The sequence below is a fragment of the Canis lupus genome, chromosome 5, assembly GCF_048164855.1.
Source record: "Canis lupus baileyi chromosome 5, mCanLup2.hap1, whole genome shotgun sequence".
Taxonomy (NCBI): domain Eukaryota; kingdom Metazoa; phylum Chordata; class Mammalia; order Carnivora; family Canidae; genus Canis; species Canis lupus.
Window position 1 is genome coordinate 74,442,669 of NC_132842.1, and position 24,737 is coordinate 74,467,405.

A 24,737-nucleotide genomic window follows, 5' to 3' on the forward strand; every position below is an offset into this window, starting at 1 on the left:
GAGGGAAGGCAGGCTCCAGCTCAGCCTCAGCTGATATAAAAGAGCCTCATGTGCAAGTGTGCCACCAGCAGATCCCTGTGCATACATATGCACAGAACCACAAGCACATGGGGACACTTCCCCAACACTGTGCACAAAGCCACTGTCTTGAAAGGGGTAGAACTGCAGCTGTGAACCCACTTCCATGACACACCCACACTTAGCCAGTCAGCTGGAACACAGGCAGGTGGCCACATGGCATGGTTACATTACTGACAAGCATACAGATGTGCTATACTCCCCAAACTGGGCGTGTCCGGGCACTATCACATGCATGTGAATCATGAGGTGACCCACCCACTGTTTCCAGAAACGCAGGTCCTACACAGTTATGCATATGCCAGACATACACCCACATATGTGCACAAATGCACACAGAGGTGCCACACAGGAGGCCGTTCAACCAACCTGCCCACAGCACAGCCTCAGCACAATCCCATCTACCAGCCTTGCTCAGAGCTAGGGCCCAGGTCATATCAGACAGACACAGTGTCAATGGAATGGGACATTTAATTGTCTCTAGGGTGTTCCCAGGACGGGGAATGCGGGGCCTTTGGCAGAGCCCTGGTTAATGGAACCAACAAAGGTGCCCATCAGCCAGTGCCAGGCAGGGTGGCAGCCTCAGGGCCTGGCTGAGGACAGCCAGCACTTGGGCTGTTGCTTAAGACAATTTCTGAGACTAGTGGGTAAGGAATGTTGCCTTTGAATGGAGGAGAGAGGAGGAGAAGGGGCTTGGGTTGAGGGGAGAGGTTCCAAGGTCAGAAGGCTAGGAACAACAGGGAGTTATAAGGTCCTTCATGGCCGGGCGGTGGCTGGGGGATGTGGTGATGGAGCCCAGTGGGCTCAGGCCAATTTCAGGAACTCCTGCAGTGTGTTTTGTTCCACAGCCTCCACGAAGAGCTCATAGTCCTAGGGGAGGGGAGGGGAGAGACAGTCACCTGTATGCTGGTGTTCTAGCTCAGGTCTCTGACTTCTGGCCCAGGAGAAGTCCTACACTTCCCCGCTCCCAACCCCCAGGGCCCATACCCCACAGTACTGGTCCCCGTTGACAATCTGGGGTGGGGTGGCCTTGGGGTTGCCCGCCAAGGCTCGCATCTCATCCCGCAGGGCGTTGTCCTGGGAGATGTCCACTAGCTGGTACTGGATGCGCTTCCCATCCAGGATGCGGGTCACCTCGCTCTGCTGGGACTTGATCTGGGGGTAGAGGGCGGGCAGGGATTAGTGAGTAGGCTGGAGGATTTATGGGGGGACCCTGGGCAGAAAGAAAGGGGCTGTGGGCAATAGTTTTTGTCCCCCTCCACACCCTGGGATGGGGTTCTGGCCACCAGTGAGTGAGGAGGATGAGTCAGGCTTGCGGTGGTGCCCGATGAAAGCAGGACCACCTTAGGGACGCAATCAGAATGAAAAAGGGAAGTGGGATAAAGTTCTGGGTGGGGAGAAGCAGGAGATCTGCGAGGGGAAAGCAGGGCAGGCTTGCGTGGGGGCTGGTAAGGGGCCACCCCGGCCCAGGAAAAAAGTGGAGGAGAGGAAGGGCACCATCAGGACGTGATCGGGGTGGCAGTGAGGGTGCTGAGAGTGTGTGAGTGGCGGGATGGGCGTGGGCAGCTCGTGTTGGGGCTGCCTAGGATCCAGAGTGCCCCACGGAGGGGTCCGAGCCTCGGAGCCCACCTCGGGACCTGACCCGAGAGGCCGAGCCCCTCGCCGCCCCCCCACCCGCCCTCACCCTGGGGGCGGGTCTCGGGCGCCGGGCCGTAGCCGTAGCCGGGCCACCGCCGCCCGCTCTCCCCCAGCTCTCTCCCCGGGCGAGCACTCACCTCGCGGGAGCCGGTGACCGACGTGCTGTAGACGCGCAGGCCACTCATGCTGCGGGTGGACGAGCGGGCCGACAGGCGGACGGACGGCGGTAGCGGTAGCGGCAGCTGCACGGCCTGGAGACGACGCCGCCGCGCTCGGGAGCGGTTTCCTTCCTGCTCAGCCCGCGAGTCACCGCTCTCGGGACCAATGGGCGGCGCGGGCAGGCGTGCGGCCGGGGCGGAGCCTGCGCGACCCCGCCCCGCGCGCCGCGGCCCCCCTCCCCTCCCCCCTCAGCAGCCGGGCGTGCCGAGGACCCCGGGGTGCCGCGCACCGCCGCCCCTTCGGCCCTTCCCTGATCTAGGGCTCAGAGTGAGGCCGGGGAGGGGGCCCGGACGGCCAGAAAGGCCAGGGAAGGCAGGGGTGAGGGTTTGCCAGGGGCCTTCTCTCAGCACCCCCAGGTTTGCTGCACCCAGCCACCCACCCCTGGTGCCGCAATAGTGCAGCGTAGCTCGGCAGCTCGGAGCTTTGAAGGCTTGGGCTGTTTTGAAACCTACAGTTCCTTGGCTAGGGAACCTCGGTCCAAGGGACCCCTTCCCACGGTCCCTGGGATGACACGTACACATGGCTAACCCCATGGCACACCAAAGCAGGGTCAGCCCCTGCTGGGAGACTTCCCTAAAAGTTCCTCTCCACTCAGGCAGGTTTAGACAAGGTAAGTTGGTGGCCAGAGACAAGGCCACACCCTCAAGGCACCAGATGGAAGCCGAGGTAAGCAGCTACTAGCTCTAGAAAGGGTGGAGGCAGAGGCTTGCCAGGACTTCTGAGGACCTGCACCCCCCTGCCTTGTAAAAGATCCACAGCTAGTCTTAGGGTGGCCCTAGCTCAGCCTCAACCCCAGATGGCATTCTACTGCCACTCCTGCTCCCCCCCAAAAAACCTACAAGGCTCAGAGAGCAAGGTCTAACAACCAAACCAAATTTGGAGGCTTGGCTGTCTGAGGCTGGACAGGACTTCCCTCACAAGTTCCCCCCAGGTCCAGGTCCAATAGCAGCCCAGGAAGACAAACTCTAGCTCCCTGAGGTAAATGTGCCCTGCCTGGTTGCAGCCACTTCCTCACAGCAACCTTGAAGCAGCCAACTTCCTCTCAGAGGATTACTGAAATGCTTTTCAATGACAGACTTGCTCAATGACTCAGGGCAGCCTTACCCAATACAAAGTGGTGTGGGAAGAGATCTTATTTGTCCCCAAAGAGAACAGAGGAGCGGAAGTGATAGAAATACAGAGAGGCTGGACCTGCCAAAGGTCCCTCCTTGCTGCCATCTGGGGAACTTGGCTAACCACCCAGGCTTTGGCTCCAACAAGCCAAAATGAAGGGTGGAGTAAGGGATGGTGATGGAAAACTGAGGAGTTTGTTAAATATTTTATTTTATAATCAAAATAGGCAATACAAACCAGTTGACATAACAAGGATTCATATAAATAACTGCTTATAAACTTTGAGGAAAAATACCCGTGAGCATGGTGGCTGGGCTCCCAACACAGGGTGGAGACCAACCAGACAGCTCTGCTTTTAGGAGGCAGGAACGAGCCCAGAGGCTGAGAGGATGGCTGGGTGGGGCTGCTCTGAATGGAAGGGATACATCATTCCATAAATAAGACACAAAATTGTAAAAACACTTAAAGAGTCTCATTCAGACCCAAGATTGAGGTTCAAGATGTTTCTCTGACAGCTCAAAGCTTAGCAACAAACTCACAGTAGCTGGCCCCTGAATTGCTCAGTGTTCCTCTTACCCTTACAAAGCCCTGGCTTGGCCTGGTTCCAGATCTAGAGGCGGCCTGTGGCTAGTCCAACCACCAGATATAAACAATTGTGTTGTGAGATGCTCCCTAAATGAGGCAAGAGAAACCAGAAAGCACAGGGTCCAGGGGCCCCAAACAAAACCCAGCAAATACAGAAAGCTATACCTTAAGAGCCAAACTATAGTGGGTACTCTGAACTCTCAAGAAGCCCCAAAGCAAGAAAGGGAAAGGATCCTGTCCCCAAACGAGAGGCACAAATCAGGGCTGGTCACCCACCCTAGCCCCAGAATGAGGTGGGGAACTTGACAGTTATTCTGTGGTATTCTAGGGGAAAATCCTGCCCAAACCCAGAACCATAGAGTTTACAAGAGACTACCTGACTGGCCGGAGAACCAAAGAGAAGAGAGCTGTGCTAAACACATGGCCAGGACCCCAAGGGACAGGGAACCCCAAGGGACAGATGCAGCTGGAGTAGGGCATCCTGTAAAATGACATGACAGCACAGATGGAGGAGGCCTGGCCATAGTCCTTAGGCCAATTCTAGTGGGTACTTTGCTAATAAACAGATCACCCTGAGGAAGCAGCAGTGAGACCAGGCCTAAGAATACCCAGAAAGTCAGCTCAGATCCCAGGTTGGCTTACTAGCCTGAGCATTCTCATATGGCCGTTGTGACTGGTACTCAGCTTTTCAAGGCCCTTCTACTGAACTCTGGGCATCAGCAGGACCAAGCTATGAAGTGGGAATGAATGTGGATCCATCCTAGAAGATGGAAAAGGGAACTGAGCAGCCTGTTTACCCTTGACATCAGCCTGGGGCTGGGAACACTCTGTGAGGACTTATCAGTCAACCTGCAAAAGTTAATTAGTAACTCACCCTCAAAGGGTAAATCAGGATGACAGGACAAATGCAATCCAACAAGGCAAAGCCAGTGTGGGGCAAGGCAGGCACAGTTCCTTAATCAGCCCTTGGCCCCAGATCCAGATTCTTACCCCCTCCACCCCTTCTCTCTGGGAATAGCAGCAGACAGGAGGCGAGAGATTGTCAGGGCAGGACCGGCCAGACTGGGCTCTCAGCAGACCATATCTTCCCTGGGGGAACAGAACCTGTGCCATCCCCAGCATTCCTCACTGTGTGACACAGTTTTCTCCCATATCCTGGGCATATCTGTCTGACATGGTGGTCCTTAAGTCCTCGATGTCACGGCGCAGCTGTTGAACCTCTTCTAGTTTCCTCTTGATCACATCCGGCTTCTGCAAATCCAGCTGAGTCCCCGGGTGCTGCGCAGCTGAGTAGGAGAGCATTTCAAGAGAATGTTAGTGAGTCAGTTACGAGACGCTTTCATGTGGACGGGGCAGTGTGGATAAATAGTACTTTGAGGCCCATGATCTTAAGAAACGGCACGTTGGGTTTTTTTTGTTTGTTTTAAACAATGCAGAGCTTGAACTCATGACCCTGACTGAGATCAAGACCTGAGCCAAAATCAAGAGTCAGATGCTTAACCGAATGAGCTACCCAGGCATCCCAGGACATAGCATGCTTTTAGAAAGGTATATTGGGGGCAGGGGTTGGCTCAGCAGTTGAGCATCTGCTTTCAGCCCAGGGCGTGATCCTGGAATCCCGGGATTGAGTCCCACATCAGGCTTCCTGAATGGAGCCTGCTTCTCCCTCTGCCTATGTCTCTGCCTCTCTGTAAATAAATATAATCTTTAAAAAAAAAAAAAAAGGTAGATGGGGATAGTGGGCTGAAAACTTGCTGCCTAAGGGCCATTTTCTGTTTGTCCTGTATTCAGGTACCCATAAAGATGCCTGTTTCCAAAAAAAGATTTACCATCTACTTTGCAAAACACAGGAACTTCCAGGGAACAGTGACCAAGCCTACAAAGCCTTATTCACATATTACCATAAGGATGGGAAAGCTGGGCAGGGGTGACAGGAGAATGAAAGCCACTCTCCTGGGTACCGGACTAGCCTAAGGACTCACAGTGAATGCCTAGGAGCAGGGAGAGATTGGGATCATGGCCCTGGGCCCTCTGGGTCACAATGCTACAGACAGCCTGCAGATCTTGAAGGCAACTGGCCAACTCCTGGTGCAGCTCAAATGCCAGCTGGGCTGTGTCTGAAGATGGAGACCCTGGTTGGGCCTGGCGCAGGTGTTCCTGGAGTGTCAGATTCTTCTCAATCAGGTCTTGGTTCTGCACTGAAAGCTGAGTAGATAGATGGGCAAACACATTAACCCACGCCCAGGGAAGGGCAGAGTATCTGTACATGTGTGTGGATATATGAGTCACAGGTGATATCCCTCCTCTCCTCACCCCTACCAACAGGCCTAGCACTCCCCCCCACTCCCAGTATTGGGCCTAAATTCTCCTGCAGGTGGGTCAGGCCCGTAGCATTGGAGAGGAAACCACTCCCCAACAGACTCTGAGTCATCAGCCTCCAGGTTTCTGTTAAGGAACCAGAGAAGATACTCCTGCCCCTCGGAACTCTATCTGAAGCCAGTCCCTCAGCCAACTCTGTTAACCAGGCTATTAGAGAAGGCTTAACGTGAACTGTGAAATCTGAGGAGACACTGGTTTCAATCTCTCCCTGTCACCCTGACAAAAGTGGCCACCAGCCAGACTGATCAGTGTGTGTCAGAGGAATAGAGGGCAAGAAATACAACAATACAGCTAGCAGCCACTGGGCGGAGGGCAGGAGAAACTAGGAACCTGGAGAACACAGTGTAGAATGTGTCCTGCCAGCCTTTTCACACCTTCACCTCAGTGGACTCAGGCTTCTCTACAAAAAGTTTTAAGAACTGTCACTGAAGAACAGACATTCATGTATGTCTGTTTCCTTCCCTGAACAGCTTAACTCATTCTCCCCTCCCTACCTCTATTCCGTTTTAAAGACACTGAATAGAGTTCTTCCTCTAGTCCCAGTCCTTCACCCACACTGGGCCATGTACAATCCTAGCTCTGAGAGACTGGTTCCTAGGTCAGTGAACTTGCTCACCCCTTGCTGACAGCTCTGTTTACCCATGAGGACCACCAAGCTCTAGGTCTTCTTGGACCCTTCCTCCCCAACCCCACAAACCTGTGGCTATCAGAAGACAAAGGGACAGAAACGGACTTCTCACATCCAAAAGGTATTCCTGGGTAATTATGGCCACTCTAAGATGGGCTTAGGATCTTTAATATATAGGATGATGCAATGTCTCTTCTCATTCTTCCACCAAAAAAGCTCAGCAGGGACCTCTCAAACATGAGGGCTCCTGTGGGAGCAGGGATGGGGAGGCTTCTCAGAGAACTCAGGTTTATGGAGGCTAGAGAGGCCCAGCTGCTCACCTCTTTCACGGCTGTGCGCAGCTGCTGCAGAGCTGTCTCCCTCCGTTGGGCCTCCTCTTTTAGGGCCTGGCTTATTCCTTCTTCCTGAGCCACTTCTTGCTCTAGGTTCTGAATCCCACGGCAAGGAGGGGTAGGATACACATGTAGAGTAACAAATTTGGTTCAGACCATATCATCTCTGGCCTGCACTAAACAGTAAAGCCCCACCCCACCCCCACACTGCTAAGAGATTACCTTAGAACAGCCCTGACCTGCTACCTCCCTTTGAAACTCTCCTGTAAGTCAATGACCATGTACCAACTAGAGGCCAGCTTTTCAGCAGGGCATTCCAGGCCAGTTTGGCCCTTACCTACTTTTCTAGCCATATTTCTTTTTACTTTCCACACAGCCTCCACTCCAGCCACACATAATGACTGAACAGCCTTCATTCCCAAAGGCTCTAGGTCCAATGCAGTTGCTCACTCTCCTTCCCCTCTGCCCAAGCTACTCTTCTGCTCTGCCTGTCACCTAGGAAACCTTCAAGGCCCACCTGAGCCTTCCTCAATCTGCAAATCAGATCCTATTTTTTTTAAAGATTTATTTATTTATTCATGAGACACACAGAGAGAGAGAGAGAGAGAGAGAGAGAGAGAGAGAGAGGGAGGCAGAGACACAGGCAGAGGGAGAAGCAGGCTCCATGCAGGGAGCCTGATGCGGGACTCAATCCCGGGACTCCAGGATTACACCCTGGGCAGAAGGCAGATGCCCAACTGCCAAGCCACCCAGGCTACCCAATCAGATCCTATTAATTGTACTCTTGCCCTGCTACTTATACCTCTGTCATGGTTCATGAGTACGTTTGTTGGCTGTGTACGTAAACCCCCCACACTGTAACTTTCTTGAGGGTAAGGAATGTCCATTCAGTTGAACTCAGTATTTATTGAGCACTTACTGTGACACACACTGAGGATACTGAGAATACCAAACAATACCGGTCTTTGAGAAGCTCATATCCAAAGCCCTTGAGAATACTGTATAGTAAATGCTTCTGACAGAGATAAAAGGTAGGAGGGTGTTCCCACAGGTACCTAATCTAGTTAGGAAGGACGGAGCAAGGGAGGGGGAGAGAGAAAGAAAGAGAGACAGATGCAGGGAGGGAGGAAAGAAAGAAGAAAGAGAGAAAGAGAGAGTGTGTGTATAGGGATGGTCAAGAAGAAGGAGGTATTTACACTTGCTGTTTTGCCTCTTATTCTATTAATTCCAATCCCCTATCCCAAGTTTGAAACTTATTTGACTAAAGTATTTAAACATTTTCTGAATTTTCCCATTTTATATTAATAAAAAAATTTAACTGCCAAAGGAGAACATCTCATCACCATGAAATATCCAAGGCGATCATTTAGAATCTACCTGATATTCCAGCAAATTCACCTGATACTTTAATTTGCCTAAGGAGTTTCATCATGGGTAAATGTACCACTTAAATGTTGAGCTTTTTCAACTTTTGTGGAACCTGAGGGTCTCAGGGAGTGTATCTGAGATCTATTAAAAACTGTACTAAGAATCTGGGATTTAAATGGGTATAAACACTCACTAGGTTTGACTATCCTAACAGGACTTGAAATAGGGGAACTAGACAGCATAGCCTGACCCACATGATGGCAAAGGCAGAATGGCAGCTTTGAGCTCTTCTCAGAATGAGTGCCTTTCACTTGTTCTGACGTGAAAATCTCTTTTGGAGTCCAAGGAGAACCTGAGTGAACCTGCTTTGCCTAGGATTTCTTGGAGAACCCATTAAGGACACCCCTCTACTCTAGCCCAAAATAGACACCAGGAGTCATCTTTAATTTTTCCTTATTCTTTAACCCCCTACATCTTGTCAATCACTGATTCTTCTCAATTTTACCTCCTAAAATTTACTTAAATCTGTTCCCTCACATCTTGCTATGCTGCCTCATGCCAGGTTCCTTCATCATCTCTCACCAGAATTTCTGCAATACTCCACCAGCCTCCAGCCTCGCCCTTCTCCAAGTGCCAATCTTCTTTCCACGCTCAAGCCAAAATTGCAAACCTAACTACATAACACCCAAATTAAATTCTATAGTAGATTCCCATGGGGTGCCTGAGTCACTCTGTCAGTTAAGCATCTGACTCTTGATTTCAGCTCAGGTCATGATCTCAGGGTCCTGGGACTGAGCCCCAAATAGGTCTCCACACTCAGCGAGGAGTCGGCTTCAGATTCTTTCTCTCCCTCTGCCCCTCCCCTTGCTTGCATGTGCGTGCTCTTTCTCTCTCTGAAATAAATAAGTCTTTATAGTAGATTCCCATCACCTATTGAAAGAATAAAAGCAAACTTAATTGGATGAAGCACTTCCATAGCCCAGTTTCTAGTCACCACCTTACTTAAACAATACCAAATTGCTTGCAGCTTTATGTGGAAACTCTGCTGTTTCATGCCTCCATGTTCCTACCAGTGCTATTCCTTCTATCTGGAATTCCAAAACCAAACTATCCAGCTCTACTTTGCCTAACTCTTCTTCCTCCTTCCAGGCTCATGATTTCCAGAAACCCTTCCTTAGCCTCCCCTGCTCTGACTCTGTTCCCCCAAAGTAACATGGATATCGCTCTCACAATACTGTGCTGACACTCCTTCCCAAAAAGACTGTAGGCTAAAAGCACTGATTGGGTCTCATTCTTGCTATACTCCTAACACTAGCAAACTGCATGATACAGAATAAAGAGTTGAATTCCAGAGATTCCATCAAGTCCTGCCCAACATGTCACAAGGACACCAGCTCACCTGTACTTGTAAATGCAGCTGATCCATCTTCTGCTGTTGCTTCTGCACAATCTGAAAGCAAAGTTACCAAGGAAGGTTATAAAAACAGGCTGGCAGTGAGGTCAGAGGGCAAGTAACTACAGGAGGATCTGTGGTCTGGCTATTAGCCCCATTGGTTATAGCCAATCAGTAGTGAAACCAGAATGAAGACAATTTAGCTCTACTTACAGAAATATAAACCAGACTCCCTATCCTAGTTAAATAGCTTCACAATTCTGTACTTTACTCACAAAGAGGTTTAAAGAGGAATGCAGTGTGGACCTATGACCACTACTTGGGGGAAGAGGGGAACCCATCCTGATTAAGTGTGGGCCAGTGGAATAAACTTTATATATAACCAGTGTACATTCTGGTTCTTTAGTAAAGGGCATAACTAAAAATTCAGTTTAATGCAGTCTGCCCTATCCAGGGCTGTGATGGATGCTATTATTTATAGTTTTGGTCACACTGACGGTCTAGGGAAAGAACCTGAACAGGCCCAGTTTCTTGTCCTTTGAGACCTCAGATATTCTCTAAACCATTTCCAGGTCTTCTTTTTTGCTGATCTGTCATTAGTCTCACCAACAGGGATGGAGACTCTCTTCTCTGCTGAAATACGCCACCTCACTGGTCAAATCTCTGCCCAATGCAAGAGGTTCTGTATGGGGCCTAAGCCATGAATGAAGGGCACACCAAGCTTCAGTGTACCATTTTGGAGTATCTAGTATTCTAGTTGTTCAGAAGTATATCCTCCCCAAACTCTGCTTGTCTGTCATAAAGATAAATATCTAAAACGCAAACTTTATATAATGCAGGAGTGGCTTCTCAGAAAAGGGAGGAAAGCTCTGGGTAACACATCTTAGGTGGCCTGGGGCTAGAAATTCATGGTTCCTTCCCAGTACAGAATCTTCTCTTTCCTCTCAGCCTGCCCTCTATTACAGCCTGGATACTCTCAGTCACCTTTTGGAGTGAATCACATTCTTTCTGCCAGGACTCCATTTCCGCTTTTGGACCTTCTCCCTGTTGGGTTGGACCTTCTCCACTGGCCTCCTCCACACACTGCTTATCTTGTAGGCTGAAAAACAGTGGCCTCTTCAAGAATTTTGAAGTCAGACAGATGTGGCTTTGACTCCTTATTCTATTATTTACTGTATATTTTGGGGCAAGACACACTCAGGCCGTTCCAAGCCACAGCTGGGGATAATGTTAGTTCTGTTGTAACAGAGGGTGTGCCACACACAAGCTGCCTAGTGTATGTTAGTTCCCTTCCCTAGAGGCCAGCATCTATCTAATGTGCCACCAATTTTCCACCTGCCCAAACCTCTTTTATATTTGTTTTGATATTCAAAAATAAATATTCACCTCATGTACTTAGATTATAAAAGTCATACATGTATACTGCAGAAATTCTGGGAAATAAAAAAAAAAAAAATCTTTTTTCTTGGCACACATAGTCTGGAGCAGAGTCAACTTTGACCCCAACCTCTCTTCTGACTCCAACCAATGGTCTCCTCCCATGGATCCCCACAATCACTTTCATCATGGTTCATCTGCTGAGATAAACAACAGGGTCACTGTGGTTGGATATGGGATGAGAAATCCAATCCATCCCATTAGAAACTGGATTTGGTTCAAGAGGCTCCTGAAACAGCCATCACATTTTCAAAACTGCAATTAATATGGAAGAGGCTCTCAAGACACCCTGAGAGTACATTATGGCATCTTGTTTTGTTCTTAGATCCTGTTGTGACAATCGAGAACAATCCCTAGGGCTGAAGAGAAACAGATGTTCCTGGTAGCCTTTAGCTTACAAGGTTCAAAATGTAGATAATCTCTTTCCTCTCCATCCTTAATACCAGGATCTGCTTTTGCAAATATACAGATAACTAATTTCCCAGTTTATAAAGTGGTTCCCTTCATCTAACACCTACATACTCCGGGATTATTATCCAGTATTATTATGCTAGGCACTGGGCTGCACCTTCCGAAGGATACAATAACAAGCCCCCACTACACCACTATATCCTTCACTCTCCATCTCAAAGACCTCTTCCTTACTTTATTGCTAAAATATACTAATCATCATCTGAGCTTTCAGTACGTCTTAATCACTGATCACAGATCACTCTAACAGACATAATAATAATGAAAAGAAAAGAAAGGACTTGCCCAAAGTCACACAGGTAGTGAGTGGAGTAGACTTAGCTCTCCACTCCTTTCCTCAACCACACTGGGGTATTTACCTATGTCTAGCGGAGAATTCTGTTCCTTTCTGTTTCAGGCTTTCCAATTGAACCTCCTTCTCTCTGCAGGCTGCCTGGGTCTCCTCCAGCAAACTCTCCAGCTCGGTCACTCTCTCCTGCAGCTCTGTACTCTTCAACTCAGAATCCCTAAGCTGAGAGACAGGATCCCACACTTAGGTCAAGGAAGAATATCCGGGTCTCAAAACCTTTGCAGTCCCAGTGCAAATTTGACAGATAGGAGTCTGGATATTACTCCTTTGGGATTTTCCTTTCAGGAACCACAGGATAACTGCATACAGCAGAGGATGAGAAAGTGCCCCTGCTTGCCCACTCCCTGTTTGCCCCACATATACCCAGAAATTGCTGCTACCTGCTGGCTCTGCTTCTGATGGTCTTCCAGGGTGGGCAGGTCAGCCAGGTAGCGCTCCAAGGTCTCAATACGCTGCTGCTTCTCCCGGTTCTGCTCTGATTCTTTCTGACATTTCTTTTTCAAATTATTGATATGTTTATCACGACCCTTTACCTGGGAAAGAAGTGTCAAGAATCTGTCTCCATGGACTCCTCTAGGACCCAAACATATTTTTTTCAGAAGTGACCACTGTCTCTGCCCCTAGGTCTGTAAATGTTGTTTTACTGCAATGAAGGCAGGGAGCTGATCAAATTTTGCCATTTAAGATTAAGGCTTAAACTGCAGAGTAAACACATCTGAATTTTCCAATCAAGGGTAGGGAAGAAGGGCTCCCTGGGCAGTTTTTAAAAACTGGTAGCAGTTCTAATATACAGGCATACCTGGGTGACACTGCAGGTTTGGTTCCAGACCACTACAATAAAGCGAGTATCACAATAAAGCAAGTCAAATGAATTTTTTGGTTTCCAGTGCATGTAAAAGTCATGTTTACACAATATTGTAGTCTATAAAGTGTACAATAGTATTATATCTAAAAAAAATGTACGTCTTAATTTAAAAATATTTTATTGCTGGGATGCCTGGCTGGCAGTTGGTTAAGTGTCCAATTCTTGGCTTCAGCTCAGGTCATGATCTCAGGGTCATGAGACTGAGCTCTGCATTGGGCTCCATGCTCAACATGGAGTCTGCTTAGATCCTCTCTCCCTATCTGCTCCTCTCCCCAACATTTTCTCTCTCTAAAATAAACAAATCTGAAAAAAAAAAAAAAAAAAAAAAAACCTTTATTGCTAAAATATACTAATCATCATCTGAGCTTTCAGTAAGTCTTAATCACTGATCACAGCACTGTAACAGACATAATAATGAAAAAGTTTGAAATATTTCAAGAATTACCAAAATATGACACAGAGAAATGAAGTGAGCAAATGCTGTTGGAAAAATGGCACCAACAGACTTGTTTGAGGCAGTTGCTACAAACCTTCTATCTGTAAAAAATGCAGTACTTGGGAAACACAATAAAGTGAAGCACAATAAAACAAGGTATGCCATGGGGCACCTGGGTGACTCAGTGGTTGAGCATCTGCCTTTGGCTCAGGTCGTGATCCCAGGGTCCTAGGATTGAGTCCTGTCCTGTACTGGCCTCCCCACAGGGAGCCTGCTTCTCCCTCTGCCTATGTCTCTGCCTCTGTGTCTCTCATGAATAAATAAATAAAATCTTTAAAAACAAACAAACAAAAACCCAACAAGGTATGCCTGTAATAAAAAATTTGTCTGATTTTTGTCTTGGGCTTCCAGGAGAAAATTTCTAAACTCTTAGAATTTCCCAAATAATGGAAGCATCTTTGTTATTCATAGTGGTCTGATCTGTCCTGGTGAGACAGGTAATGCATTCTTCCTTAAACACCACTCATGATTTAAAGCTAAGCAACCGGGCAGCCCTGGTGGCGCAGCAGTTTAGCGCCGCCTACAGCCCAGGGTGTGATCCTGGAGACCTGGGATTGAGTCCGTTGGGCTCCCTGCATGGAGCCTGCTTCTCCCTCTGCCTGTCTCTGCCTCTCTCTTTGAATGAATGAATAAACAAATAAAATAAAGCTAAGCAACCAAGTGGAAGGGTTAATGATACTCTCAACTTTTTGAGAGGAGCTATATCCATTTTGCTCATTATCATAGTCACAATACATAGCACAATGCTTGGCATAGAGTGGGCACCAACCAAGATTTGCCGAAATAGAGACCTTTTCTTCATTATTACGTTTTTTTCCTTTGGCTTGTGAAAAAAGGATGCTGAAGAAGCAAAAGAAAGCAGAGAAAAAGGCAAATCTACTGATGTCAAAAGGAAACACCTAATTTAAAAAGGAAACCTAACCTAATTTAATCCGAAGATAAGAAAGTACTAAGAGTGGATACCTGAAAAATCAGCCAAAGGCTTTACCCCAGGTATAATCTGTACCCTTCAAAGCTCTAAACCAATGATTCTCACATTTTAATATGCATCAGACTCAACTGGGAAGCTTACTGAAAATGCTGATATCCTTGAGTCTGGAATCTCTCTCATCTGATTTTTCCGGAGAATAAATCTCCAGTCTCCTGTTGGGGAAATCTTTGAATAAATGGTGAATTACCCACAGACATTTATCTCTTCTACTTTTCAAAACATTTCTAAAATGACAGGAAGGAAATAAAGTATTAATTTTTAAAAGTTAATAAAGGAGGAAACAAAAGTGTATGAGAGATTTCTATGTGTTTATAGAAGATCAAAGTAGACAGGAGATAAATTACTTAGAGGAAGAGTTATAACCTGCAGTGGGAGTTACAGACTACATGGAAAACAATGTGCCCTTCACACCTCTGTACTCAAAGCTCCAAGTATCTCTGAGCCAGGCATCAGCCATAGATCTGAGAACAGGGTACTCACTGGAGGTCTACATACAGGTTAGCTGGATACCATTTTCATCCTAGGTTTCCCCAACCGGAGACTGGAGATTTATTTGCTGGAGAAATCAGATAGGGGAGATTCTGGACTCAGGTATATAAGTCATAGCAGAGAGAACGTGACTGGGTTGAAAGTAAGTATAAGTAAAAATATATGTACAGAACTGTGGCACTCCAAACCTAACCTCTTTCTCAATATTGAGAGCCTAAAGGCCAAAAAAGCATTCCTGGCCTTAGCCTCCCAACTAGGCAGCAGACTGAAGATTCTTTTCTGGAAGAGAAAAGATAAGACAGACATTCAAATACTAATATTTGAGGGTTCCTAGGTGAGAAGGAAGTCTAAATCTGATTATCCTATAATGTAGTCCACCAGACAATTATGAACCCAGAGCTTCTATCCAGCTTTTAAATATTTCATTCTTTTTTTTTAAAGCTTTTATTTATTTATTTATTTATTTATTTATTTATGAATGATAGAGAGAGAGAGAGAGAGAGGCAGAGACACAGGAGGAGGAAGAAGCAGGCTCCATGCCAGGAACCTGATTTGGGACTCGATCCAGGGACTCTAGGATCGCACCCTGGGTCAAAGGCAGGCGCTAAACCGCTGAGCCACCCAGGGATCCCCTAAATATTTCATTCTTAAACATGAGTGCCCATTCATTCAAGGATCACCAAGCCTCTGACATGAAATACACAAGAACAAAAGGTTCTGGGGAAAAAAAAAAAAAAAGAAATAATACTATAAGCAGATGGAGATATCCCAAAAGATACAATCAATATCATCAGAGAAAGAAGATATTGCACTCATGAAACAAAACCAGCAAAAACCTCAAGAATACTACTCAGAAATACAAAGGTATGTCAAGAGAAAAAGAGTTAAGGATGGAAATCTTTGTGGAAAGGGGCTGGGTACAGAGCTACTAATTTTATTATAAATATACTGGTATTTGATGATTTAACTTAGATATATGTACTTTTGACTAAAAGTTTTTTGTTTTTTTTTTTTTAAGATTTATTTATTCATGAGAGACACAGAGAGAGGGAGAAGCAGGCTACCTGCATGGAGCCTGCCTGATATGGGGCTCAATTCAGGATCCCAGAATCACTACCTGAGCCACCTAGGAGCCCTAAATTTTTTTTTTTTTAAGATTTTATTTATTTATTCGTGAGAGACACAGATAGAGACAGAGAGAGAGAGGCAGAGACATAGGCAGAGGGAGAAACAGGTTCCATGCAGGGAGCCCGACATGGGGACTTGATCCTGGGTCTCCAAGATCATACCCTGGGCTGAAGGCGGCACTAAACCGCTGAGTCATCTAGGCTGCCCTAAAAGTTTCATTTTTTTTTTTTTTTAAAGTTTCATTTTTAACAAGCTTCTAAGTCCTTGTTATACTAGCGACATCAACATCACATGTGTTAAAAATGCAGGATCTCAGGCACATCTCACCCCAGAAGTACTAAATCTGGATCTACATTAAAAAAAAAAAAAAAAGATTTTATTTAAGTACATTCTACATACAACATGGGGGTCAAACAACTCCGAGATCAAGAACCACACACTCTACTGACTAAGCCAGTTAGGCTCCCCTGGATCTGCATTCTAAACAAGATGACCCAGTGATTCTTAAGCACATTAAAGTTTAAGAAGCACTGCTCTGGTTGATCTTGATGCAAGTGGTCCAGAACTAAACATTACTACACTGGTCCCCCAAGAACATCTGCATTAGAGCAAGTTGTGAACATAAAGAAAAGATTTTGAATCAGCTCCTTCTATGATGACCAATCTTACCCTAAGGCAATTCTAAGAGTACTAGCAAAAATGTACAAATTTCCAAACTGGGTGCACACATGGAATTCTTTTCTACTTTTTAGGTAGAATAAGGAAAATCCAGGCTGAATGATGTAAATTTACCACAGATGTTTAATCATCTTGCAACAGTACCATCTGGTATGACTGCTCAAGCTGGTTTTCAACCCAAGTCAGTTGGGAGGCATATCACAACCTGGGGCAGTGAGGGACTTTGTCTGTGGCACTTTTGTGGAGATGAAGTGAAAAGGAAGGGTGCCATTTCTAGCAGCCCAGTCCTGCATGAAAAGTCAATGTAGGATCTCACGCAATTGGCTCCTCCTAGTTCCAAGAATGGGGGCCAGAAACAACTTAGGGTTTGGCAGGAAAAGGCTGACTGCCAACTCCTTTGTGAGTTAGAAAGCTACCAACTCCTTAGCTCACCCTTTCTTCCTGTTTCTTTCCCTCCTCTGAGTGCTTCTGCAACGCCACTTTGAGTGATTCTCTGATGAGCTGGATTTCGACTTCTGAAGCAGAGAGTTTCTTTTCAAGCTCGATCTTTTCTTTGCTCAGGGCTTCTGTCTTCTGTGCAAATTGTGCACGTAAGAAAGTGTTCTCTCGCTGCAATTCCTGCATAAAGATTCTCGATACATAAATGTGCCTCATCCTTACAGCCCCATATACTTTACTTATCCTCCGTATACTTTATGGTCAAATATCAGCTTTCTCTAAGAATTTCTTCAAGCAGTGCTTTTCACAGTGGGGTCCTAGGACTAACATCTTCTGCATCACCCGGGGATTTGTCAGAAATAAAAATTCTTTTTTTTTAAAGATTTTATTTATTTATTCATAGAGACACACACAGAGAGAGAGGCAGAGACACAGGCAGAGGGAGAAGCAGGCTCCATGCAGAGAGCCTGATGTGGGACTCGATCCACGGTCTCCAGGATCACGCCCTGGGCTGCAGGCGGCGCTAAACCGCTCTGCCACAGGGGCTGCCCAGAAATAAAAATTCTTGAGCCAACTTCTAGGTCCCTGAATCAGAAACTCTGGGGATGGAGCTCAATAGTCTGTGTTTTAACAAACCCTCCAGGTGATTCCAATGCACACTCAAATTTTCTCCTCTACTCATTCTCTATATGATCTTAGGCAAAAGTTCTTCCTCTTTCTTGGGCCCCAATCTTTTCATTAGAATATTAGAGGACTGAGCTAGATTTTATGTAAGGACCCTTCTCACTCTAACATTCTAATTCTGTAAGATAGAACAGTATTTTAACAGGCCCACTAGGTGGCAAAGCCAGTACTATAATCTAATACCCATCACTCAAAAGCCCATATTGCAGAAGTTAACAAAGCAGGCTTTTTTTTAAAGGAGGCATTACCCTCAGGGAAAACATGGCTTCCTTTAGTTGCTCCTAGACATGGAAAAATAAAAATGAGAATGGCTCTAAATCCCATTACTGGGGCAACCTGGGTGGCTCAGCGGTTTAGCGCCGTCTTCAGCCCAAGGCGTGATCCTGGGGCCCCAGGATCAAGCCCCACATCGGGCTCCCTGCATGGAGCCTGCTTCTCCCTCTGCCTGTGTCTCTGCCCCTCTCTGTCTCTCTCATGAATAAATAAATAAAATCTTAAAAAAAAATCCCATTACCTCTGCTTCTCCCTCCATTTGGCTAAGGCTCGTATATTATTTTTTTTTTTTTTGCTCGTATATTATTTATCAGAACATTTCCCAACTCTAGAACCTTACTACGTACCTTGCCCTGCCTTAGTTTTTTCCCAGTATGTCCTGACACCAAGGCATACCTGATTCTACCCTCGAGCCTTTTCTGCCTCCAGAGAGGCGGAACAAGGGATGCTTTATAATTAGGATGCCTACACTTTGAAGGCAAGGATACCTTATATCACTCGATCCCTCTTCTATGTCTTGCATACCTACTAGTACTAAGCAAGGGAAGACACAGAGTTATGATAACCAGAATGCCATTCTGGCTGCCAATGCTTACCTGCAGCCTCAGCAAGCAGACATCCCCAAAGGGGGCAGGGCGGCCCAAAAGGGCACTGTGGACTTGCAGTTCACTTTCTCGTACTTTCTGCTCCAGCTGAGAGATGTGCTTTCTCTGCCTGCAAAAGCCAGTAGAATGAGGTCCAGGGTCCTGACACTAACTCACTTACAACATGAACCCCCACCTTCCTTAGGTGGGTACAATTCATACTATGTAAAGCAAGGCCTTGTGTCTGGGCAGTACTGTTCTGCTAAAAGAGGAAGAGCAAATAAGAAAGCTGACTTGGGGGAAATGAGGAAAGATCAATTACAAAGAACTGGCTGCCCGCTTTAGGGACTCCCAGAGCCCCTGCAGGGGATACACAATTGGCCTATCACATTAGTCAGATACAAGAGTAGGTTGCTTATCAACCTAGCTCTACCATGAGGCAAGGGGTGGACCCAAACAGAGAGGGATACGCTATCCTTTGGGAGACCTCATTAGGTGCCCTCAGTGGAGGCTGGGAGAGCAAAGGCTGATCCTAGGGCACCCCTTGACCTCTTACTTGTCAATGAGGAGCTCCTTTTCCTTCAAAAGGTGTTCATTACTGTTTAAGATGCTGATCCACTGTGCTGGTTCTAATGTGGGCAGTGATGGAGCAAAAGCAGCAGGATGGTGGCAGATGGCTCCATTCTGAAGCTGGAAGACAAGAAAGCCCAGAGGAGCTTGATCTTAACTACAGACACCTGAAAACACCTGAGCAGTATCCACTTGGGTCTCTAGTCAAGGCTCACTTTGGCTCAGCCTGAAGAGGCCCAGTGTTTATGAATAATTTTAGCTCTGATGCATGACTGGAAAGAACCTGCCAGGGAGACTTCTGCCAAATGGACACTCCCTGCTTATAAAGGCTCCAGTTTCTAAGAAAAGGTCACTTATCTTGCATTATCTGGCAAGAGAGACAAACCAGGAGCTAAGATGTCCTCACCAACCAGGAAAGGAGACTATGTCCTGCTTCTTTCCTTCCCTTTCTTAAGCAGCACAAGGCCTTTTTTTAAGACAAAATTGGTATATGGAAGAAATATAGGGGTTCAGAGGTGGTTTTAAACCCTAGTTCTGCTGCTTACCAGCTTTGTAACCCTAGACAGATTATTTATTCTAAGAAACTGGTAAACTGGGACGCCTGGGTGGCTCTGCTCAGCGGTTGAGCGTCTGCCTTTGACACAGGGCATGATCCCAGGGTCCTGGGATCAAGCCCCACATCAGGATCCCTGCAGGGAGCCTACTTCTCCCTCTGTCTGTGTCTCTGCCTCTGTCTCTCATGAATAAAATCTTAAAAAAAAAAAAAAAGAAAGAAAGAAACTGGTAGATTTCTGTATTTACCTCATCAAAGGTAAAGGATTAAATAAGATGCTGTAAGCAAAAGTACGTAGCCTAGTGACTGGTATATAAGAACACAGTGTTAATGACACACCTTTTGGGGTCTTCCGTTGTAACCCTCTACTCTGGAGGATCTACCTACTATTGAATTAGACCACCAACATATTCAATGGCATTCACAAGCCTTCATTTCCCTTTTATTTATTTTTTATTTATTTATTCATGAGAGACACACAGAGAGAGAGAGAATGAGAGAGAGAGGCAGAGGGAGAAGCAGGCTACATGCAGGGAGCCCGACGTGGGACTTGATCCTGGGTCTCCAGGATCACACCCCAGGCTGAAGGCAGCGCCAAACCGCTAAGCCACCCGGGCTGCCCTCATTTCCCTTTAAGAAACATCTTCCATCTTTCTTTTAAAAAATTTTTTAAATCTATTTATTCATGAGAGACAAAGAGAGAAAGAGAGGCAGAGACACAGGCAGAGGGAGAAGCAGACTACATGCAGGGAGCCCGATGCGGGACTCGAACCTAGGACCCCAGGATCAGGCCCTGGGCTGAAGGCGGCACTAAATCACCAAGCCTCTCGGGCTGCCCCATCTTCCATCTTTCTTACAAAAAAATTTTTGAGTCAAAATTTATAGGACAAAATCTATATAGTTCTTTTTTCTTTAAGTCAGTGTAAAAATCTATAGTTCTAAAATCTGCAAAGAACCCACAAAAATCCAAAGAAAGAAGGGCCTCTACCTGCATTTGTTCCATCTGTAAACGGATCAACTCCAGCTGCTGCCGACAAGTGCTGAGCTCACAAGATCGCTCACGGGGGTGCCAAGGGTCAGGGTTTGGCTGCCATACCTGAGAGGGTAGAGGCTTGGAGAAGCCAGGAGCAGGCTGGAGTCCCAAAGGGAGCACTCCACTGCTATTAGGGTGAGGTCCATTCCGCTCACATACCACCCCACTGCCCGGTGCCTTCTTGGTCTCAGGCAACACTTTGTATAACTCCTTGTTTGTGTCAGTTCTTGGGTTATGAAAGTGGACTTGGTAGTGGGGATCTGAATATAGTGTCTCCATCATTGCCGACTGATTAAGAGTAGACTCCATACCAGGAATATCAAACTTCCTCATTTCTTCTTCTCTTTCATGGCCCACTGCTGGAAACCAGGACTGCTCAATTCCATTTTCTCCAGTAGCACCACAAAGGTATGTGAAATCTCTAGACAGGCCTGGAGAACGTTTCATTGCACCAAGGTCTCCATTTCTTGTCATCCCCACATTTTCAGCCAGCCCTGACAAAGGGAGTTTGGAGGAAGAGAGTCCAGCAGGTAGAGAATTTGGCTTGGCAGGAGAGGTCCCCAAAGTAGAAGGTATCACGTGGGCTGTTGGAATGGTTATGTGGCTTTTGATGGGCTGGAAAGAAGGGCTGCTACTCGAGCTACAAAAATCTGCAAAGAAAATAGTCTTCTGTAAGTCAAAACTAAAGCAGCATGCTTTGAGTCTGGCTGCTATGCCCGGTGTTCTCTGCCTGTCCTGAGACCAGGCAGGATATAGACACTATCATCACAAGTACCAGGCAGAAAGACAGGCAGCCTACCTGAGAAGTGTGTATTCTAGAATCTCAAATGCCATTCACAAGGTAAACCAACAAAAGGCAACATCAGCTTTACTTTCAACTTAAACTCTGTCCTTTTTATTTGAATAAAAAATCTTACCAGTCAAAAACAAAGCTGAAAAATGAACTTAAAAAAACAAAAACAAAAAACAAACAAAAAAAAACAAAAACCACTTACTTAAGGGAAATGAATTAGGTCCTATTCTTCTGGGAGCTGGTCAACTCTCAAGCCATAATCCAATCCAATAAAAATATCCTTTCCAAGGGCTGCCAAAATCCTCTGTGGCCTCCAAAAGCTTCCCAGTGAAGGTAAGCAATGAATCTAAACTATCCAAAGAATAGGCAAAGTGGACAGTGCTGCTCTGTATCCAGGGCAGGGAGTATAGCATCTGAATCAGGATTCTATTCTCTCTCCCACACACCAGACCTGACTGCCTGGATATGTGAAGTTATTCTTAGTAACTCTCAGGTTTCACTCTAGCACAGTGAGCTCTCTCAAGTGGGTACACACTGAAATCCTCTATTTTGTATTTTGCCTTTCACTTCCCCCTTGTTTATATCCAATTATAACTTTTCATTTTTCCTTCACACTGGATTTATGCTTCTTTTAACTCTTGCCTAGTTTTGGGAGACAACTCTCTGATTAGACCAGCTGCAGAAGGTATACATTTCTACATTATTTCCAACTTTTAAGCTCTACTCTGAAGACTATAAGTTCACAGAATTAATGTGCCAAGGCAGTGGGCTTCAAGCAAATAAGAAGACTGGAATGTTAGGAAACATACATGTTACCTTCAGCAGGGAGAAATTTGATTAAGGGGACAAGGAATATAAATGTCTTCCTTTTTCAACTATGCCTAGTACTCTTTTCCAAACCAAACACATCTATCATGGAGAAGAGTAGACTACCAATTTAATTCATTTCTTTTTTTTCTTTCCATCAACCAACACAGAACACACTCAGCTAATGAGGACAGATATTACAACCTTTCCCAGAATTACTACGGATCGACTACCATCTTCTCATATGGGTTTGTAAGCAGCTCTTTAAAAACATGGACATGGGGGGACGCCTGGGTGGCTCAGCGGTTGAGTGCCTGCCTTCGGCCCAGGGTATGATCCCGGGGTCCTGGGATCAAGTCCCATATTGGGCTCCCCGCGTGGAGCCTGCTTCTCTCTCTGCCTGTGTCTCTGCGTCTCTCTCTGTTTCTCATGAATAAATATAATCTTAAAAAAACAAAAAACAAAACAAAACAAAACATGGACATGGGGCACATGGGTGGCTCAGCTGAGTGTTCAACTTTTGATTTTGGCTCATGTTGTAAGACTGATAACCCCAAGCCAGACTCCATGCTCATGCTTGAGATTCTCTCCTTCTCTCTCTGCCCCTTAAGCCGCTCATACTCGTCTCTAAAATAAATACATTTTAAAAATATTAAAAACAAACAAACAAAAAGGCGGTGCCTGGGTGACTCAATCAGTTAAGTGTCCAACTTTTGGTTTAGCCTCAGGTCATGATCCTGTGGCTGTGGGATCAAGCCCTACATCAGGCTCTTCGCTCAGCATGGAGTCTGCTTCAGATTCTCCTTGTCCCTCTCATGCTCTCTTTCTCTCAAATATATAAATAAACCTTTAAAAAATACATAAAAACAAACAAACAAAAACCCCCAAACCATGGACATGCCCAATTATCCCTTATAATGTATAGGATAATGCAAAGTATCTAATTTTCTATACTTAGGTGATCTTGGGGATATATATAAAAGGCCATACTAAAACAATAGTAATTTCTGATAAATGTGTCTGTCTTTATATATTTATAATAAGGAAATTAGCAATTGTGATAAATTACTATAAAATATGTTAAGTTACAACATAAGTCTGGTTTGTATTTTGAAACTTTTTTTTTTTTTTTTTTTTTGACAAAGAGAGAGAAAACATGAGCACGGAGAGAGGCAGAGGGAGAAACAGACTCCCTGCTGAGCAGGGAGCCCGAAGCAGGGCTTGATTCCAGGATCCTGAGATCATGACCCAAGCCAAAGGCAGATGCCCAACCCATGGAGGCACCCAGGTGCCCCCTGTATTTTGAAACATTTTAAAACAAAATAGCAACACTTATTTTCAAAAAGGCCACTTACTTTTTACAATTTTCAAAGGCTTTCAAAATGGGATATGTGATTTTTAGAAAAGTCTGCAGTTCTCAGAATCAATGGGTTTCTGCCACTTTAAGGATATTCATATTTCTAAATCTCTCTTCTCTTCAATCATACCCTCTGCCTCAACACCCAATTCTTTTTAACAGCCCTGCTTTCTTGTTGAGGGGTGGATTTAGCTATTTCGCTCTTGCTAAATCTTACTGGTTTCTGAAGTAAAGTAGTCTGAACTAAGCCAGTAATTATTTCAGTCTGCAGCAAAGAGCCGAAAGCCTTCTGGGTTCTTCAGTATCTACTTCTACCCCATCCCTTGAGAATCTTCAAGGTAAAACTTTTTTTTTTTTAAGGATTTTATTTATTTATTCATGAGAGACACACAGAGGGAGGCAGAGACATAGGCAGAGGGAGAAGCAGGTTTCTCACAGGGAACTTGATGTGGGATTCAATCCCCAGACCCCAGGATCATGCCCTGAGCTGAAGGCACACGCTCAACCACTGGGCCACCCAGGCATCCCAAGGTAAAACATTTTAATGAATAGTGGAATCAAACGACCTGTCCAGTTTAAAGATGAAACGATGACTATATTTTATACCAGTCATAAGGGTTCTTGTCAACAGGGCTCTAAATAAAACCAAGCTAGATTCATGAACAAAATGAGCAAGGATTAAAAAAAAAAAAAAAAAAAAAAAAAAAAACGAGCAAAGATTAAGATAAAAGCCATTGTACATAACAAACACAGCAGAGAAGACACCTTGGATCTTTTATTTATTTTTTTAAAAGATTTATTTATTTAGAGTGTGTGTGTGTAAGTAGGAGGGGCAGAGGAAGGAGAGAATCTCAAGTAGACTCCTCAATGAGTGCGGAGGCCAATGAAGGAATCAATCTCACAATCTCACATGATCTCAGCCTGAGATCATGATCTTGGCTACAATCTAGAGTTGGGGGCAGCCCAGGTGGCTCAGTGGTTTAGTGCCACCTTCGGCCCAGGGCGTGA

At 45.8% G+C, this 24,737-nt stretch overlaps 2 protein-coding genes across 4 annotated transcripts in view; both read right to left on the bottom strand.

The window, feature by feature from the left end:
• Positions 1-531: 531 nt before the first annotated feature.
• SH3BGRL3 (SH3 domain binding glutamate rich protein like 3) lies at positions 532-1,996 on the bottom strand. The gene is made up of 3 exons (XM_072827685.1): positions 1,854-1,996; positions 1,066-1,233; positions 532-948 (listed from the first exon to the last, which is right to left on the bottom strand). The coding sequence occupies exons 1-3, from the start codon at positions 1,899-1,901 to the stop codon at positions 883-885; spliced, it is 282 nt and encodes a 93-aa protein (XP_072683786.1). The 5' UTR covers positions 1,902-1,996; the 3' UTR covers positions 532-882.
• The window catches only part of CEP85 (centrosomal protein 85), a 36,171-nt gene continuing 11,965 nt past the window's right edge, over positions 532-24,737 (bottom strand). For 2 of the 3 annotated variants that reach the window (XM_072827675.1, XM_072827676.1), the window contains exons 4-15: positions 20,728-21,422; positions 19,173-19,306; positions 18,629-18,746; positions 17,070-17,255; positions 12,371-12,523; positions 12,001-12,152; positions 10,718-10,832; positions 9,740-9,790; positions 6,961-7,068; positions 5,616-5,838; positions 1,854-4,919; positions 532-948 (exon numbers count right to left, since the gene is read on the bottom strand). In XM_072827675.1, coding sequence (XP_072683776.1) covers positions 4,759-4,919; positions 5,616-5,838; positions 6,961-7,068; positions 9,740-9,790; positions 10,718-10,832; positions 12,001-12,152; positions 12,371-12,523; positions 17,070-17,255; positions 18,629-18,746; positions 19,173-19,306; positions 20,728-21,422 — 2,096 coding nt within the window. In that variant the 3' untranslated portion in view covers positions 532-948; positions 1,854-4,758. Of the gene's footprint in view, positions 949-1,853; positions 4,920-5,615; positions 5,839-6,960; positions 7,069-9,739; positions 9,791-10,717; positions 10,833-12,000; positions 12,153-12,370; positions 12,524-17,069; positions 17,256-18,628; positions 18,747-19,172; positions 19,307-20,727; positions 21,423-21,767; positions 22,072-24,737 lie in introns of those variants that run through there. The other variant, XM_072827677.1, reaches the window with a different exon arrangement.